The 16483-nt window shown below is 36.0% G+C and overlaps 1 protein-coding gene and 1 long non-coding RNA gene across 2 annotated transcripts in view; one reads left to right on the top strand and one right to left on the bottom strand.

The window, feature by feature from the left end:
* The window catches only part of LOC114264949 (putative caffeine synthase 2), a 31619-nt gene extending 31158 nt beyond the window's left edge, over positions 1-461 (bottom strand). Inside the window, 1 exon segment of the mRNA XM_082923301.1 lies at positions 227-461. Within this exon segment, the coding sequence (XP_082779427.1) occupies positions 227-304 (78 nt within the window). The 5' untranslated portion in view covers positions 305-461.
* Positions 462-1503: 1042 nt separating this feature from the next.
* LOC145823788 (uncharacterized) lies at positions 1504-1834 on the top strand. The gene is made up of 2 exons (XR_014365890.1): positions 1504-1610; positions 1713-1834. It is a non-coding gene; the product is annotated as an uncharacterized LOC145823788 (long non-coding RNA).
* Positions 1835-16483: the final 14649 nt, after the last annotated feature.

Raw genomic sequence — 16483 nt, 5'->3', positions numbered from 1 at the left:
AATAAAGTTTGATCCATAATTATTTTAGTGAGTGGAAAAAAAAAAGGACCTAACAATCCAATAAAACTTCAAAACTGTTATTTGCTTAACAAAATCTATAACTTCGATAAAAATTGCAAGGTATAACAATTGTTGAGTTAGCAGAAATTTTCACAGAAGTGAGAATTGGACATACCATGAACATGAAGAGTAATGCTACTATACAAATATACAAACATTATCTTACTGTGAAAGAAGAGTTTTGTGCATAACTACTTTCTCCTTCTCTTCTGTTCATGAACAACGCTTCTTTTACCTCTTTCATCTCTCTCTCTCTCTCTCTCTCTCTCTCTCTCTCTCGCAGGTTGTGTGTGGTGCCAACTGCAATGGCAATGACGTCTTCCTTTATTATTTGTTTTTTTTTTCTTCTTTTTCTTCTCTCGAATTTGTTGCATCAGTTATCTATTTTAGCTTAGTGCAATGTGGTCGGCCACGTTGTCCTTTATGAAAGAACGAAGGATGTGATTGGGCTTCAATTATTTAGTGCTTTTCTAGTTTTGTCCTATTCCAAAATAATAATAATAATAATAAATAAATAAAATAAAATAAAATAAAATAAAAATCAAACTTGCTCTAGGAACACTAAGGCCTCGTTTGGGAGCAGCTGGTTTAGTCAAAAAGTCAAAAAGTTACTAAAAATGTCAAAAAGCCAACAACTTATACCAAAAAGTCAAAGATTCTCTTTTCTCTCTACTTTTTGCACATCTTTTCGTAAAAAGTCAAAAAGTCATCCCAAACATACTAATTTTTTTTAGCTCATATTTTAACCAAATAGTCAAAAAGTTACTAAATTAGCCTGTTCTCAAACGAGGCCTAAATTCAAGGGATACAACTTGACCGAGCTCAATTTGAGTAAGTTGACTCTAATCCTAATTTTTGTAGGATTTAGGCAAAATATTTTTGAATTCGGTACGAATTTAGACAAAAAATTAGAAGTCTGAACTAAATTTGAGAGGGCTTAGACAAACATATCAAACAACCCAAGCAGGGCCGGTCCTGAGGGCAGGCAAGAGAGGCCTGCGCCTTGGATCCCTAAATTTGGGCCAAAAATAGGGGTCCCCAAATATAATTTTGTGTTTTAGATATAAAAAAAAAAAGGCTCAAATACTATAGGCCCAATAGAACATGAGAGATGCTAAGCGAAACATGCCAGACAATAGATGCGAAGCGTGAGAGATACCAAACGAAACATGATGCTATAAACTAACCATCATAACCAAGTAAGTAAAAGGGAGAAAGACGTGGGGTTGGAAGACATATACATCATTACAATTGTACCCTCGTGCAGGAGGGTCCGAATAAACTAACTAGCTAAGTTAATTACTACGAATTAACTTAATTATTACAAACCAAATAAACTAACTAGCTAAGCTAATTATTACAAAACCAATTAATTAACTTTAACTATTTTATGGAACTAACTAATTAATTACACTAATTAATTAATTACAAATTAGAATTGACTAAATAATTACTTAGCCACTATCCCCATAACCGGCACGGGTATCAACCCAGCAAGGAGTCTTGGTGCTGCAATCGTCTTCAACAAGGACCGCGCTTGGGATGACCACGTAAGTAAACCACTCATTTAGGGTCCACACATGTAAAAATAATAAAGCATTGAGAGACGTTGATTAATGTTTTGCTAATTTTTGTTTGGTTGTGATTGGCAGTGGATTTTCTGGGTGGGCCCATTCATCGGTGCAGCACTCGCAGCTTTGTACCACCAAGTCGTGATCAGTGCCATCCCTTTCAAGTCCACTTGATGATCATGTTTGGATCCACCATATGATGCTTTTATTTGTGTGGCCATTCATTCTCTGTTGTTTTGTTTTTGGGTGTGTATGTAAAGTCCGGATTCTCGGCCGCCCTACCCGGCAGCCGTTTCCAGCAGCCCCCAAAACGACGTCGTTTTGGGGGCAAATTTCCAAAAAAAAAAAACGCAGAGGAAGAGAGGGAGGAAGGAGGAGGGAGGAGGAGGAGGAGGAGGAGGATGAGGAAGGGAAGGGCCGGACTGGAGGGGGCCATAACCGGTGGGGGAGGAGGAGGAGGAGGAGGAGGAGGCGGAGGCGACGGCGGTGCAGCTACGGCAACGGCGGTGCAGCTGCTGCGACGAGCTGGATCGGGCGACGATCGGACGGCTGCGACGGCCGGTGGCGAGGCGACGAGCTGCGATGGTGAGCTCGCAGCCCCCGCCCTCCTCCTTCCTCCCTCTTCTCCCTCTCCCCTCCCCTCTGGTTTCGAAGAGAGAGAAAGCAAGAACGAAGAAGAAGAAAAGAAAAAAAAAACAAAAACAAAAACAAAAAACCCCCAAAACGTCGTTTTGGGGGGCTGCCGGGTAGGGCGGCCGAGGATCCGGATTCGTGTATGTAATGAATTTCTTAGAAAATGTATTATATATCTATGTAATATAATCCAAAAAAGAGGGGATGGTTGATGGGGCCCAATCAGAAGGTAGAGATGGGGGTGTCTGGATCATTCCATGTTGTGTGGAGTCTGTAATATCAATTCGGTCACAAGACAATAATAACTCACCGACCAAACCAAACCAAGGGGGCAATTCTGTTTTTGAATGAGTACATCTCCCAACCTTTTTACCACAAAGGCTACAAAAGGCCGAGCTATAGTTTCTGCCATAGTCGCTAAGTTTTCTTCTTCTTTCCACTAATTCAACCAGGAACAAAAAATAAAGAAAGAAAGCAACAACAAAGCTTTGATAGTAGCTAGCTCCATGCCTCAACAAAAAAGTAATTTTTATAGCAAAGAGGCCAGCTGCCACAGTTGATGTGAATAATGGCCTGAAAGCCTATCTATAGTCTGCATGTTTGGCTACGCCTAAGTTTGGAATTTTTTTAAAAAATCTGACCCGGCCCGACTTGGAGAGAAATTATTGGTTGATTTTGAGGTATTGTCACGTGATATCACAAAAGTGTTTTAATTAGTAAAAAAAAAATGAGACTTATAATTTTATATTAAGTGATTAAAAAATAATAGAAACATGATATATTATTATTGGTGAGTAGTACGCCACGTGACATCCAATAACACCAAATAATTTTTTCAGCTTTTGAAACTAAAAGGGTGTGTTTGGTTTTTGTTTTGAGATAAATTTTTAAATTTTTTTTTTTGAGAGAAAGTTTAGAAATTTTTTTGGTTTGTTTTGTTGTATATTTTGAAAATAGTTTTGGAGTTTAGGATGATTTGATATTTTATTGAAGTTTGAGTAGATGTGTGTGAGAAAAAAAAATGATTGAAAATCACAGAGAAGAAAGAAAAAGTGACTGATTGATGTACACGAAAAAGAAAGTGATTTTGAAAAAAAAAATTCAAAAAATTTAAACCAAATAAATTTTTTTTTAAAAAAATTTAAAAATTATATCTTGAGATACAAATCAAACAAACCGAAAATCCCTCCCAATCCCTCCCAAGTTAGCCTTAAAATCTTGCTAGTACAATCTTGAACTTGCCCAACATACTCATATAAACAATTATAAATATTATAAAACTGAAAAATGATAATTTTGTGGGTAAATTAGGCCGATGTCCTTATATTTTATCTTTTGTCTTATTTTGGTTTTTACATTTTTAATTGATTTGATTTTGATTCTTAATTTTAGATTTTACATCAATTTGATCAAATTGATAATATCATTAGTGTTTTTTAAGAAAAATTATCACTAAATTAGTTGAGGTTAACTTACTATGTCTCATAATTTTGAGACACATGACACTTATGTACATATTTTTTATTAAAAAATATTAAGAGTTGTAATCCATTTGACCAAATTGAGACAAAGTCAAAAATTTAAAATCAAAATCGAGCTAATTAAAATTACACCTTAATATTTAGTCATTACATCTTAAATATTAACTTAAATAAATGCATTTTTCATTTAAGTATATCTTTTTATTTAAAAAAAGTAAAATTTAGTAAATTATATATATACACATATTAATATGTACATATGTACATACGAGAAAGATTTAAAGGGTATGCATCGTATGCACCTTATAACTAAAAAAAAATGACATAACTTCATACTTTATAGTCATAACTATAAAATAAAATAAAATAAAAAGAAGTCATAACCAAATAATACATGAGATATTATAGCGATCCCGGTTTTTCCTCTCATGTTTATTGTATTCCCGACCCGGTTCTGTGGTTGATGGTTGTTGTCTGTGTTGTATTTCCATCCTTTAACTCTTAGTAACTGAGTTTAGAATTGTTTTGGGAATGTTTCGAATAGGTGGGTTGAGTTTTGGTCTCAAGTGTTGTTGCCCAAGTTTTTGGTGATCCGCTCGAGCGGGTCCCTTTGCACTCGAGTAGAGTTTGCACACTTTTAGTACCTTGTGCATCTGCAAAGCTACTGCAGATGTGTTTTTCACGCTCAGGCGGATTTCCTTACACTCGAGCAGGTCGCACTCGAGCGGGTGTCTTTGCGCTCAAGCGGGTGTTCAATGTTTGTAAAAGTTCTAGAAGGATGTAATCTACGCTCGAGCAGGTTTCCTTTTTGCGCTCGAGCGGGTCCTTCGGCACTCGAGCGGGTCAAGTTTTGTGTTTGACGCTCGATCGTCATATTCTCCGCTCGAGCGGGTCATCCGTATATCAGATCTGGACTGTGATATTTTAAATCACTTTTTATACACTCTCTCTCTCTTACTTTTCAAAACCTCCATTGGAGAGCTCCTCTCTCTAAAAACATAACTTCTCTCTAGGGTTTGATCTAGTTTGCGTGATCCACCCCCTTAGTGTCTTTGTAAGAAGTGTAAAGCTTGGCTTAGGCTACCTATCAATCCGAAAATATTGGGGTTTAGAGCATTTCGAATTTCGTCATCTTCCTCCTTTGAGCTCCGAATTTGAGGTAGGGATAACTACTCATTTTTATGAGCTTTAACCTAAATGTTGAGCTTTTTGTATAAATGGTTTGATTTGGGAAGTTAGAGTTTGAGATGTGTTATATTGGAAAGAGGGGTTTTGTGCTTTTGGTCCAATACATGTGTATTTGGGTCCTAAAATGAGATTGTAGTTGTTTAATGATAATATTTGGACCTTTGGGTCAGTATTGGAAAAACGGGGAAAATGCCATATTTGCGTTTTAATGGGTCATTAGTGTAATTAATGACTTTCATTGTGAAAAGGTGAAATTGGCTCATTATGTAGTAGAATGGTGGAGTTGGACTTAATAATCACTCACCTTTGAGAATTATTGATAATTTATCTGTTGGTGCATTTATTATCTGTTTAGAAATAACTGCTTTGGGCTATCGGTGAAGGATAGTCTTGATTGTTATAGACACTGCATGATGATTTGGTGAATTAAAACTAATCAATTTGAGTATGTCATTGAGTATAACGGTTGGAATAATACAACGAATATCTGTATTGATTGGTCATTGTATATGTTGAGTATTTGAATACATGGGTGTCGAATCCCACTGATGAAATTTCCGTAAAATGGCAATTCGAAAATAATTATACATGGGTGCCGAATCCCGCGGATGAAATTTTCATAAAATGGCAATTCGAAAATATCTATACATGGGTGCCGAGTCTCACGGATGAAATTTCCGTAAAATGGCCACAAGAAAATAATTACACATGGGTGTCGAATCCCGCGGATGCAATTTTCGTAAAATGGTAGATTGGAGTATTGTTGGCATGAGATGTAGTCTCATCTAAGTTGTTTGGCCAGATTCTGAGCCGTGTTTATAAGTTGAGAATTGGATAAGTAAAGGATTATAGAACTGGATTGCACTGTATGTTGGTTTATATGGGTTAAACATTTATCAAGTGCTAATGTTTTAGTTATTGCTCATATTATGTTTAGCATATCTCTACTGGGCGTTGGCTCACCCTATTTGGGACAACAATTTCAGGTGCAGGTGACATGCCACCTCCAAGGACGTAGCTTGGGAGGCTTAGTGGCTGAGAGACCTTTTTTATTACTTTTTGTATTACATGTATATCAAGCTAAGGGCTTATTTTGTGTAGAGTTAGTACTCTCTTTTTGTAACCAAGTATTGACTTGGAAAGTTGTAAGCCCGTAGGGCATTTACTTTTGCTGTCAACATGTAATACATTCTGTAAGAATACTCTGATTTATGAAATGTGATATCTCTTTCTTGTATCATGGATGTATGTTTTTGGGTTTATTTTGAGGGCGTTACAGATATAACCAAAGATCTTATGAGTCATAACTAAAATAAGATCGCAACAAAGAAAAAAAATTAATCATAACTGAAAAAGAAATTTGTATAACTTAAAAGTATAATATAAGTTAAGAATACATACAAAAAGAAATATTTATAGTAAAATTTTACATGTACATAATATATATTAATAATCATGCTAGGGCGAGCAGGAAGAAACATTTCCAAATCCAAACCATCTAAGAAAAACTGTAAAAAATAATTTTGATCCAATTTAATGAGTTTAAATATCAATCTTAAGACTTTAAAAGAAGTATTAAAATTGACAAACACTTATAGAGAAATTATTTAATACTCTAACAACAAATTTAGTTTGTTTGGTTTGAATTTTCAGGATTCACTTTTTAGAAAATTGAAATTTTTTATTTTTCATTTTTTTTTAATATTCTAAGCAATTTTTTTTAAAATTTTTAGATACACGTAACATAAATATACTTAAAAAGTATAATATTTGTAAAAAAATCTTTAAAAAATTCACTAATTACCAAAAACATAAATAAAAAAATACAAAAATTCAGTACACTTTTCGTATTCTTATGTATTTTGTTAGACATATTTGATTTTGATAATTTGTTTTTGTTTTGATTATGTTTTTGATTATTTGAAAGAACTAATTTGATTGACATATCTCAAATTATTCATATTAATCTATCCTATCACAATGTTATTTTTGAAGATCAAAATGAAATTCAATCTTGCCTGTTCTAAGTTCCTTAAATCATCTTAGATTAATTGATTATTTGATGCTCTAATTTTGTTGTTTTTTGAGTTCAAAATAAAGCTTAAACATATGATAAATCAGCCCAAAAATGACAGCAAAACAGCCCAAAGCAGCAACATAACAGCAACAATTCAAAACTGTAGCAAAAGGAGAGCAGCCAACTGAGGGGGCTGTCGATCGGTCGGTTGACCGATCGGACGACTAGGCGATTAACCGGTCAAGCCAATTTTCAGCAAACTTTTGCTTCTCTGCAGGGACATCCGGGTGGACACTCGAGAGGACATTGGGCGGATGACCGGTGGGTGATTTCAGCTCAGCTTCGCTCCGGTTGTCAAACCAACAATATACTCGGCAACCGCGGCAGTCATCCTTCTCGACCGGGACTTGATCTGGAACATCTGGGTGGACGACCACTCTGTGTTGTAACAGCTCTTTTTCAAATGTTCTTGTCATTAATCAGACCCATCTTTCAACATCTAATCATGTATGGGAAATGCAAGTTTGAGTAGAGTAGAGTAGAGTAGATTTAACCAAAATCTCACTCAATCTTTTCAACACAAGCAATAGACAACGGTCGATGAATTTGTCCTTAACAAATAGAAGTGCTCTTGCTGAAAAAAGATAGCAACAACACAAGTAAGAAAATATTTCTGATCTTTCATTAATCTCATTCTCTCTGATCATTTGAGAAGTTCTTTATCTGGTTTTCATTTTTCTCTTAGAAATTATACATTGAGTCTTATAGCTTTGAGCCCATTTACTTGTATGAGGTTTACTAATACACATACAGAGCTTCAACATTTTATATCTATCTTTGAAAAATTATCCTTGTAGCTTTCTTTGAAAACAAAAACACCTTCATTAAATCTTGTAAGAGTGTGGTACATTTAGTGTTTTTGATTCCCTGAGAATGATTGAGAATTACCTAAGAAGTGCAGGGTTTAGGACTTGGAAAGTCTGTGTAAAATCTGTGGAGGTTTCCTCCATTTGTAAAGAGGTTGCTAGCACTCTTGCGAAGCTAGGAGATAGTAAAAAATCTCTAGTGAAACTTGAGGAGTTAATGTAGGCTTGGTTGAAACTGAACCACTATAAATCTGTTTGTTTCTTCTTCCCTAATCTCTTTACTTAACTGATATAACTATTTACTGTGATTAGCAGCTTACACTGTTAAAGTTGTTCATTGTGATTAATCATTAATTGTTATTCATTAATATCACAACCCAAGTCAACTCACATAATTATGAATGAATTTTTTTAACCAATGTAGAGGAATTTATTTATTTATTTTAGAAAAAAAAAATGGACAGATGATACTCTAAGTTAATTTCACAAGCAAGAAATTAGGTGAATCATCAAGTTAATTGCTGCTTCTACTACTACTACTAGTACTTTAAAAGTAGAAATGATTGACAAAAGAAAAAGAAAAGAACATTTGAGGTATCTTTTAACATTATAATGCATACTTACGAACTGGTTGAAATTGGAATTTGAACTTATAGCGATTCCGATTTTCACCCTTCATGTATTGTATTCTGAACTCGGGTTCCATGGTTGGTTGTTGAAGTGTTCATCTTGTTTCCACCCTTAATTCTTTGTATTCAAGTTTTGGGATGTGTTGGGCAGGTTTGGAACAGGTTGGGTGTGTTTTTAAACAAATGGTTGCTGTCCAGATTTTGGTGTCTTCGCTCGAGCGAGGTTTTTGTCGCTCGAGCGAGCTTTGTGTTTTCGTTCCTTCGCTCGAGCCAGGGTTACTTCGCTCGAGCGAGCTTTGAGCGGTGTGTCTCTTCGCTCGAGCGTGCGTCTGCATCTCTTTTGGACCTAAAGGTTGTCATTCTTGGCTCGAGCGAACTTTCCTTCACTCGAGCGAGCAAGGTCTATGTTTTGGGTTTCTTCGCTCGAGCGAACTGTCCTTTGCTCGAGTGTGCCTCTGGGTTGCAGACCTAAAGCTTCGCATTGTTCGCTCGAGCGACACTTATTGTGCTCGAGCGAGGATCTTTTGTGTCGGGTTGCTTGAGCGACCACTTCTTCGCTCGAGCGAGCCTCGAGTTTATCAGTTCGCAGCAGCGGTTAGAACATCACTTTTTCATCTCCATTTCTCTCCAAACCCTAGATTTGGCACACTCTCTCTCTAAAACACCCCTTCTCTCTTCAAGAGCACTTGATCTAGAGGGTTTCTACCCTACTCCCTTTGTAAAAAGTATGGAGCTTTGTGTGGGCTTCATTTTGATCTGAAAATCTTGGGATTTAGAGCATCTCGAGTTTCTTCTTTCATCTCCTTTGAGTACCTTTTTTTGAGGTAGGGATTTCTTGAGTTACATATATATATGTTTTGCTACCTAAACGTTGATCTTAAAAGTGTTTGAGATTATTGTGTTGAGTTTGATTTTGCTCCAAATGTAAAGAGAGTTTTGAAAATAGGGGTTTAAATATCAACCCTTTTGCTAACCCTAGAGGGTTTCCACTTTTTTTAACTCAAGGAGTATGATTTGGATGGGTTTCACCATGAAATGGGTAATGTGGGGTTTTCGATGAAAACCCTAGAGATTGGGGATTTTTGGAAAAACGTGGAAATGTTCTTGGAACCTTCCTTTCTTTTGATAAAAAGATGAGTGAGCCTTGACTTCACAATGTGCTTTGCAAATATGGAAAATTCTTGGCATATTGAAATGGGTGTTTTGCTTTAAAAACTATTGTTGAGTAAATGATAATATATAGTTGTGGAATGACAAATGTTGTGCACCATGGATAATGATTGTAGCTATGTATTAATGGCTCATGGGGATCTTGTAAAAGAACAGTGAAGAGGGGAAATGGAAATTGTGAATGTTGACATTAGTGTGGAGGCATTGAAAATGGAGAAATGTTATGAGATATTATGTATTGCATCATGTTCTCATTTGATTTATCACCATTGTTACACATATTGAAATGAATTGGGAAAAAGTTTACTTTCAAAAGGACTATGTTGTAATGAGAATTATGAAATTGTGAGTGGGGTAAATACGTGGTAAGTCTGGATAGGGGGTGTAGTTGAATTTGATAAGTTGGCCTAAGTGTCCAGGGTGAGACCCGAAAGTCGCGCGGATAGGTGTCGAGCCTTCTGGTTAATACTGGTAAAAATGACAGTTTGGTAGTACTCGTAGAGTCTACTTGCAGACACCAGCCTAGGGATTACCAGTGTCGTATTTACTGCCCCTGTTGATTAATGATTGGAAATTTGGGGGAAAATGTTGAGATTGCAAATGATTGTTGGAAAGATAAAAACTTTTAATGTGCACGAAGTGGACTTTCTCATAAGGATACATGGCATGGCATTAACAATTGTATTTGTTTTGAAGAGTATGCATAATTGTATATACTTTGTAAGAATTCTCTACTGGGCTTTGTGCTCCCCCCTATGGGATTTGGTGCAGGTAAAGATGTGGTGATCCCGCCGAACTGAGGCCGTGGATATTTTGAGAAAAGTACATAGCTCTTTTATTTTGTGTAATTCTTTTACGCCTAGGGCTAATGTGTACGGGTTGCAGAAACCATTTTTGTGTAACCAGGTTCATGACTTGGAAGATGTAAGCCCTTAAGGGCATTGTATTGTTTTGTGGATGGACGCTTTGCATGCTATAGATTTATGTTTTTGTATTGATGAATGTATGTCCGCATGTAAAACCTTTGTAAAGACTCATTATTAATTATGTAAAGATGGGCAGATTGTTGTTATTGTTGGATAAATGTTGATTATTTGTAGGTAGTCCATGTTGAATTATTTTGGGGTGTTACAGAACTCTACAAATAATCGATTAATTCAACTAATACAAAAATTTCACATTTGAACTCTTTTAAACCATTCCACATAGTTATGAGCGCAATCCACAACAATTTTTTAATTCAAACCCTTTACTTGAACAGAAAGGTACGGAGTTCTCAAAGACTGCATTTCCTTTGTTCCAAAAAGGCCAGTCAACCAAAAGTTGAGATAATTTGTCATAGATATTCCCTGCTGTATGAATCCACATGATCCTATCATGAGTAATAGAATATAATGAAAATTCAAATTCCAAATCCTCAACCCCTGGTGAGCCCATGCCCCCCTTGTTAGGCATTAGTGAAGTCAACTCAAACCATAAAAATTATAGTTATGCAATATAAATGGTGAAAATGGGAAATAAAAAGCATCATGTGAATAATTAGAACTGGCTAATTAAATAGATTAATCCACTTGGTAAATTTTAATTGCTAATTTGTTTAAGAGTTTGGCCTATTCACCCCCCTCTAGGCACAAACATAACTGTTTCCGCAATTTTAGCGAATAACACTACAAGCGTAAATACATGTATATAGCATACAGAAAAACTAATGAGCATGTATGGAAAATAATTTTTAGCATTAACCCACAAATATATTCCTTGCAGTCCACAAAGTCAACCAGAGCTGAACAACCAATTAAACTAACATGATTCAAAGGTTAGTGTAGTTTTAAAAAATTGCCATTTTTGGATCTTTTTTCTTTGAAATTTGAGTTTGTCAAGTAGATTTTGCCCAACATATACAGAAACAAAACAATTATAAGAGCTCAGTCAGTCACAAGGAACCAAATTTATGCATTTAAAATTGAAAAACATCTAAGGATTAAATAAATAAATAACAGATCATAGTAAAAGGTGGGTTTTCAACCGTAATCAGAGAGTGAAGAAGAGAGAGAGGCGTTTTCAACCCTAATCACAGAGTGAAGAAGAGGGACATTTCACAGTAATTAGAGAGAGAAATCTTATATATATATATATATATGTGTGTGTGTGTGTGTGTGTATTGTATATAACTTCTCAGTCATGAAATCAACCCTAATCGATGTCCATATGTATTGTATATAACTTCTCAGTCATGAAATCAACCCTAATCGATGTCCATATACATATATATATATATATATGTATTTGTATATATCACAGTCATGAAATGTTACCTTTTCGATGCAGATGAATGGAAAACAAGGGACGACTGTTCTTGGAGAGGTAGACGATGTTCTACAAGCACCGATCTGTTGCGATCAAGAAGCGGACAACTATTCTTCTCGGTCGCTAGAGAGGAGAGGAGAAGAAGAGAGAAGACTGTGAGAAGCGAGAGTGTGTTTAGGGCAACAAAGATAACGGGTATATATAATGGCAGTTTCGTAAATATTGAAGTTTGGGAGGGACATTTAAGTCATTTAACCCCCAAATCCTAGCAGCGCGCTTAAGTCGAAATCCTTAACCACCCCCATCACCAACTTTTGATATAAATTGAAAAATAGCTTAGTTTAAGCTATAAGTTGGTAACTTAAGCTGTACCAAACACACTATTTTAAATTAAATTAAGTTAAAAGCTAAAATAATCAGCTTATAAGTCCTACCAAACAGGCCTTTTGTTTGGCGATCAAAATGGTCAAAAAGATAAAAAGATAAAAGATTTTTCGACCGCCACCATGTGTATTGACAACTGTAAAAGAAAAAGCTGAAACAAAATCAACGAGAATCATGCAGTTTTGTTTGGTGATCAAAATGGTCAAAAAGATAAAAGAGTAAGCCCCAGTTTGGTTTTCTTATTCGGCTAAATACTTATATATAGACAAAAAAAATAATAATAATTAAAAAAATTTACAAATTTAAAAGTCAAACAAAAAAAATTTAGCATTCACAAGTAAAAAGTCAAGCAAACAAATCAAACAATTAAAAGTCTCAGGCTAAAAAAGTCAAAAAAATTAAAAAACCAACTAAAAAAGTTATTGCCAAATGAACCCTAAATTATAGCATCTCCATAAGTCTTAGCAAATTTTGAGTCAAATTATAATCTAAAATCTACTTTTTGTAGAGACCCTAAGTTTTTTGTAATTACACTTGAAACCCTGAGCTTAAGTTAATAGCATTTTAGCCCTAGTTCCGTAAAAGTCTACGTAAGGGCCCAAATAAAGAATAATTTTTTCGTGTATTACCAAATTTGGAAATACCCTAGAACTTGGTTTTATTTATTTTACCTCCTAATTTCTAAATTAACTCACACATTTTATTTTTATTTTTTTATTTTTTTTTGTTCTTTCATTTATTGTTTATTTGAATAGGATACTATTATTTATTTGAATATGTACATAGCTTAAAATATATATATATATATAATATTTTGGTGGAAAATTTGGTTGGATAACAACAAACAAAAAAATAAAAAAATAAAAAATATCTAGATATTTAGCTTTCCTTAGTCATTAAGCTAGGATCCCTTATACTCTATAAATTGAGAGCTCGTCCCAAATTCACTCTCACGTTTTCAACAGCCCAAGGAGAGGGTGAGAGAGGGAGAGTTGGCTTAAGAGAAGTAAGAAGAAGAAGAAAAAAAAAAAAGAGAAAAAGAAGGAATCAAAGGTGATTCAAGAAGGTGAAGGTAATAACATACCTCTCTCTTATCCACTCCAATCCTTTCACCATCTCATCTTATTGTCTAGTATGCCTCTTGTGTTACAAATTAATGATAAATAGGGTTTTTGGTGTATGTGAAAGTGTGGGTATGATATAGTGTCATTGTCTTGCAAATTTGTGAAATTAGGCACTGCTGCAGCTTCTCTAATTTAAAACAAAATATCAAATCTATCTAATTCTCAAATCTGAATTTATTGTAGGATATTTTGCGTGTTTAGAGCTTTTGATAATTTTATTAGTTCCTAATTGTGTGTTTTTAGGGCTTGGATAATTTGTTCAAAAATATGGTCCTGAGTCTCAAAAAAACAGCCCACTTTCAGGAATTTTATAAACTTCTAGAAAAATCATCTTGTGTTGGTTCTTCTGTCAAAATTTATAACTTTGAGTCCTCTTTCCAACAGATTTTATTTGAGTGAAAACCATCAGGTAGATTGAGAGAAAAACTAGTTTTCCCAAAGGGTGACAAATCTAGACAGGTTTTCGAATATAGTTTGTAGGTGAATTTTTGGAGGTGCTGTGCAACTTCTGAAAATTGGAACTGAAACTAGACAGATTGAATATTGTTTCTCTGCAATTTCAGCCCCTAATTTCACCTAGAAGTATTTTTACTAAAGCGTTCTTGTTAGCCCAGCAGAACGAAACAGTGCTGGAAATTGTGTTCTATTATGTTGTTTGTCTATAAGTGTTTCAAAGCATTCCTAATGTTGTTTTCTTGCCTTACTATACTTATGTATGATGATCATGGACTATATTTCCTCTCGTATGTTTTTCTCACACTCTTTTATATCACCGAGTTACCGAATGTGACTAACTTACTTAGCAAAAGATCTAATAAACGGGAAATGATAAGGGGTTGGCAATGGGTGACGTTCATCTTAGTGTTTTAGAACAATTTTATACATATGAATGACATGAATTATGATGGGATTAATACAAAAATGAGTTAAGTCCTATGTAAGCAATTTAAGCGAGCACCTAGGTTGACTCGGATGTATTCAGACTCTATGCGGTGGTTTCAGGATGTAAGCGAGCCCTTTGGTATGGTATGTGCAGGGTGTAAGCGAGCCCTAGGCATGATTTGGTATGGTATGTGCAGGGCGTAAGTGAGCCCTAGGCATGATTTGGGTGTAAGCGAGCCCACTCGTTGGCCGTCCCTTTTGAGGTCCATCAATGCCACTGACAGGTAAATAATCGGAAGGCAGGCATTGGTGGTAAGGTCTGCAAAGCAGCAAAAGGGGGAGTTCTGAATAGTCTGGTGTTCAATCCTTGTGGTTGGGTAGAAGGATCTCTTTGGGGGGATTCTAGATGTCTAGTCTAACTACTAATCCATAGATCCTTGTTGGAAGATTGTATGTTATGTTACCTGATTTGTTCTGTGTATGGTTGATTGATTGGTAGAAGATATGGGGGTGTGTGTGTTTTTACTGGGCATTCCAAGCTCATGGCGTGTCATGCCAGGTGAGGAAGCAGCTTACGACGGGGAAGGTTATCTCGAAGACAATCAAGATGAAGTGTTGGAGCCGTGGTTCACTTGAAAATTTGGATTAGTAGTTTGTTTTTGTTTTCCCTTTTCTTTTATCTTTTGGCTTGACAGTGTTTTGTAAACCTCCAGTGGAACTCAAATCAGTTATCTTTGCTATAACTCTGCTTATATATGTATATTAAAATATTGTGGTTGTCTCTCTTGTTTGAGTTGTACTTTACGTATATTCTTTTACGATCTCAAATTTTGGGGCATGACAAATTGGTATCAGAGCTCTAGGTTCAACCCTTGACCCACGCGTGTTGACTCGTGATTTTAGATATCCTTGCCTTTCACCTTACTATAATCTGTTAACATTATACTATATCATATTAAAGGTGGACTAAAAAAAAATTCTTTACGTACCGTTGGATAGATTCTACGTCAGAAAGCTATTCGGAAGAAGGAGGAGGACTTTTCATATTACACCACGCAAGCAAGACGAACGTTGGTACGCCGATGCCTCCAGTGCAAATACCGGGAGCTTAGGTTCGCTCTTCAGATAGAGCGGAATGATCAAACTTTTGCCAAGCTTAGGCAAGAGGTACTGGCAGAGGATCCGCATCCGGTGATACGTCGCGTTGGACCAAAGAGTCGTGGCTCTCATCATCCTGAGTTAGAGGTTCCTTTCGTCTCAGTACTTCTCGGAGCTTCCCCTGCATTCCCTATAGAGGTGTCATCAGAGTATTCCGCTGCACCGGCCCAATAGTTTTCAGCCTCCCTGACATATGCTCCTTCACCTCCCGAGGACCCTGGCGAGGATCCCGAGGAAGATCCCGAAGAAGACCCAGAGGAATCGTTTGACTTAGGGCTGTAGTAGTCGTGGGACGAACCTTTCTGTGTACTTTTATAAATACTATTTTGTGTGGTTGAAGCGTGTCTTGTTTTGGTGCATACACGCTACATGCTAACCTAGATAGTGTAACCTTTTGTAAGAAGTTATTATATATATAGAATATCTGCTTGGTTATTCTAGTGTTTTTTACCTTATTTTATTTTATTTCATTTTGCTTGTGTTAATTGCATCGTTCCATCAAAAAAAAAAAAAATTATACCTTAGACCACATTAAAATTAGCCTACTTATTAAATACCCCGTCGCCTTCACAACAACCTTAAGCTTATATTACCCACATACTTGGCAGATGGCGGACATTGTGGAAGCTAATGATCAAGTAAAATGCCGATGAGGACGTCCAGCTCGTAATCAAGGCGTTAATCGCAGTGGACCTATACCTGCTGAGGAGTTACCAAGACCAGTCGGAAACCAGATTCTAGAAGAGTTAGAAAGGCTTAGAAGAACGCAACCAAATGAGCGGATATATTTGTTATCTGAGTTCAGAAAGCAAAGACCACCGATGTTCATGGGTGAACCTAACCCGAGAGTCGCTGAGAGCTGGATTCGTCAAATAGAAAAGATGTTGGAAACCATGGGTATTACCGTGCGTACAGACAAGATCGCCCTAGCAAGTTACCAGCTAGAAGGAGAAGCAGATCATTGGTGGTCCTTGATGAAAAATTCTCGGGACACGACAAGCATGACTTGGGTT

Source organism: Camellia sinensis, chromosome 1 (assembly GCF_055761805.1).
Source record: "Camellia sinensis isolate YWXY chromosome 1, ASM5576180v1, whole genome shotgun sequence".
Lineage (NCBI taxonomy): Eukaryota > Viridiplantae > Streptophyta > Magnoliopsida > Ericales > Theaceae > Camellia > Camellia sinensis.
This window is presented reverse-complemented; position numbering and strand designations above follow the sequence as displayed.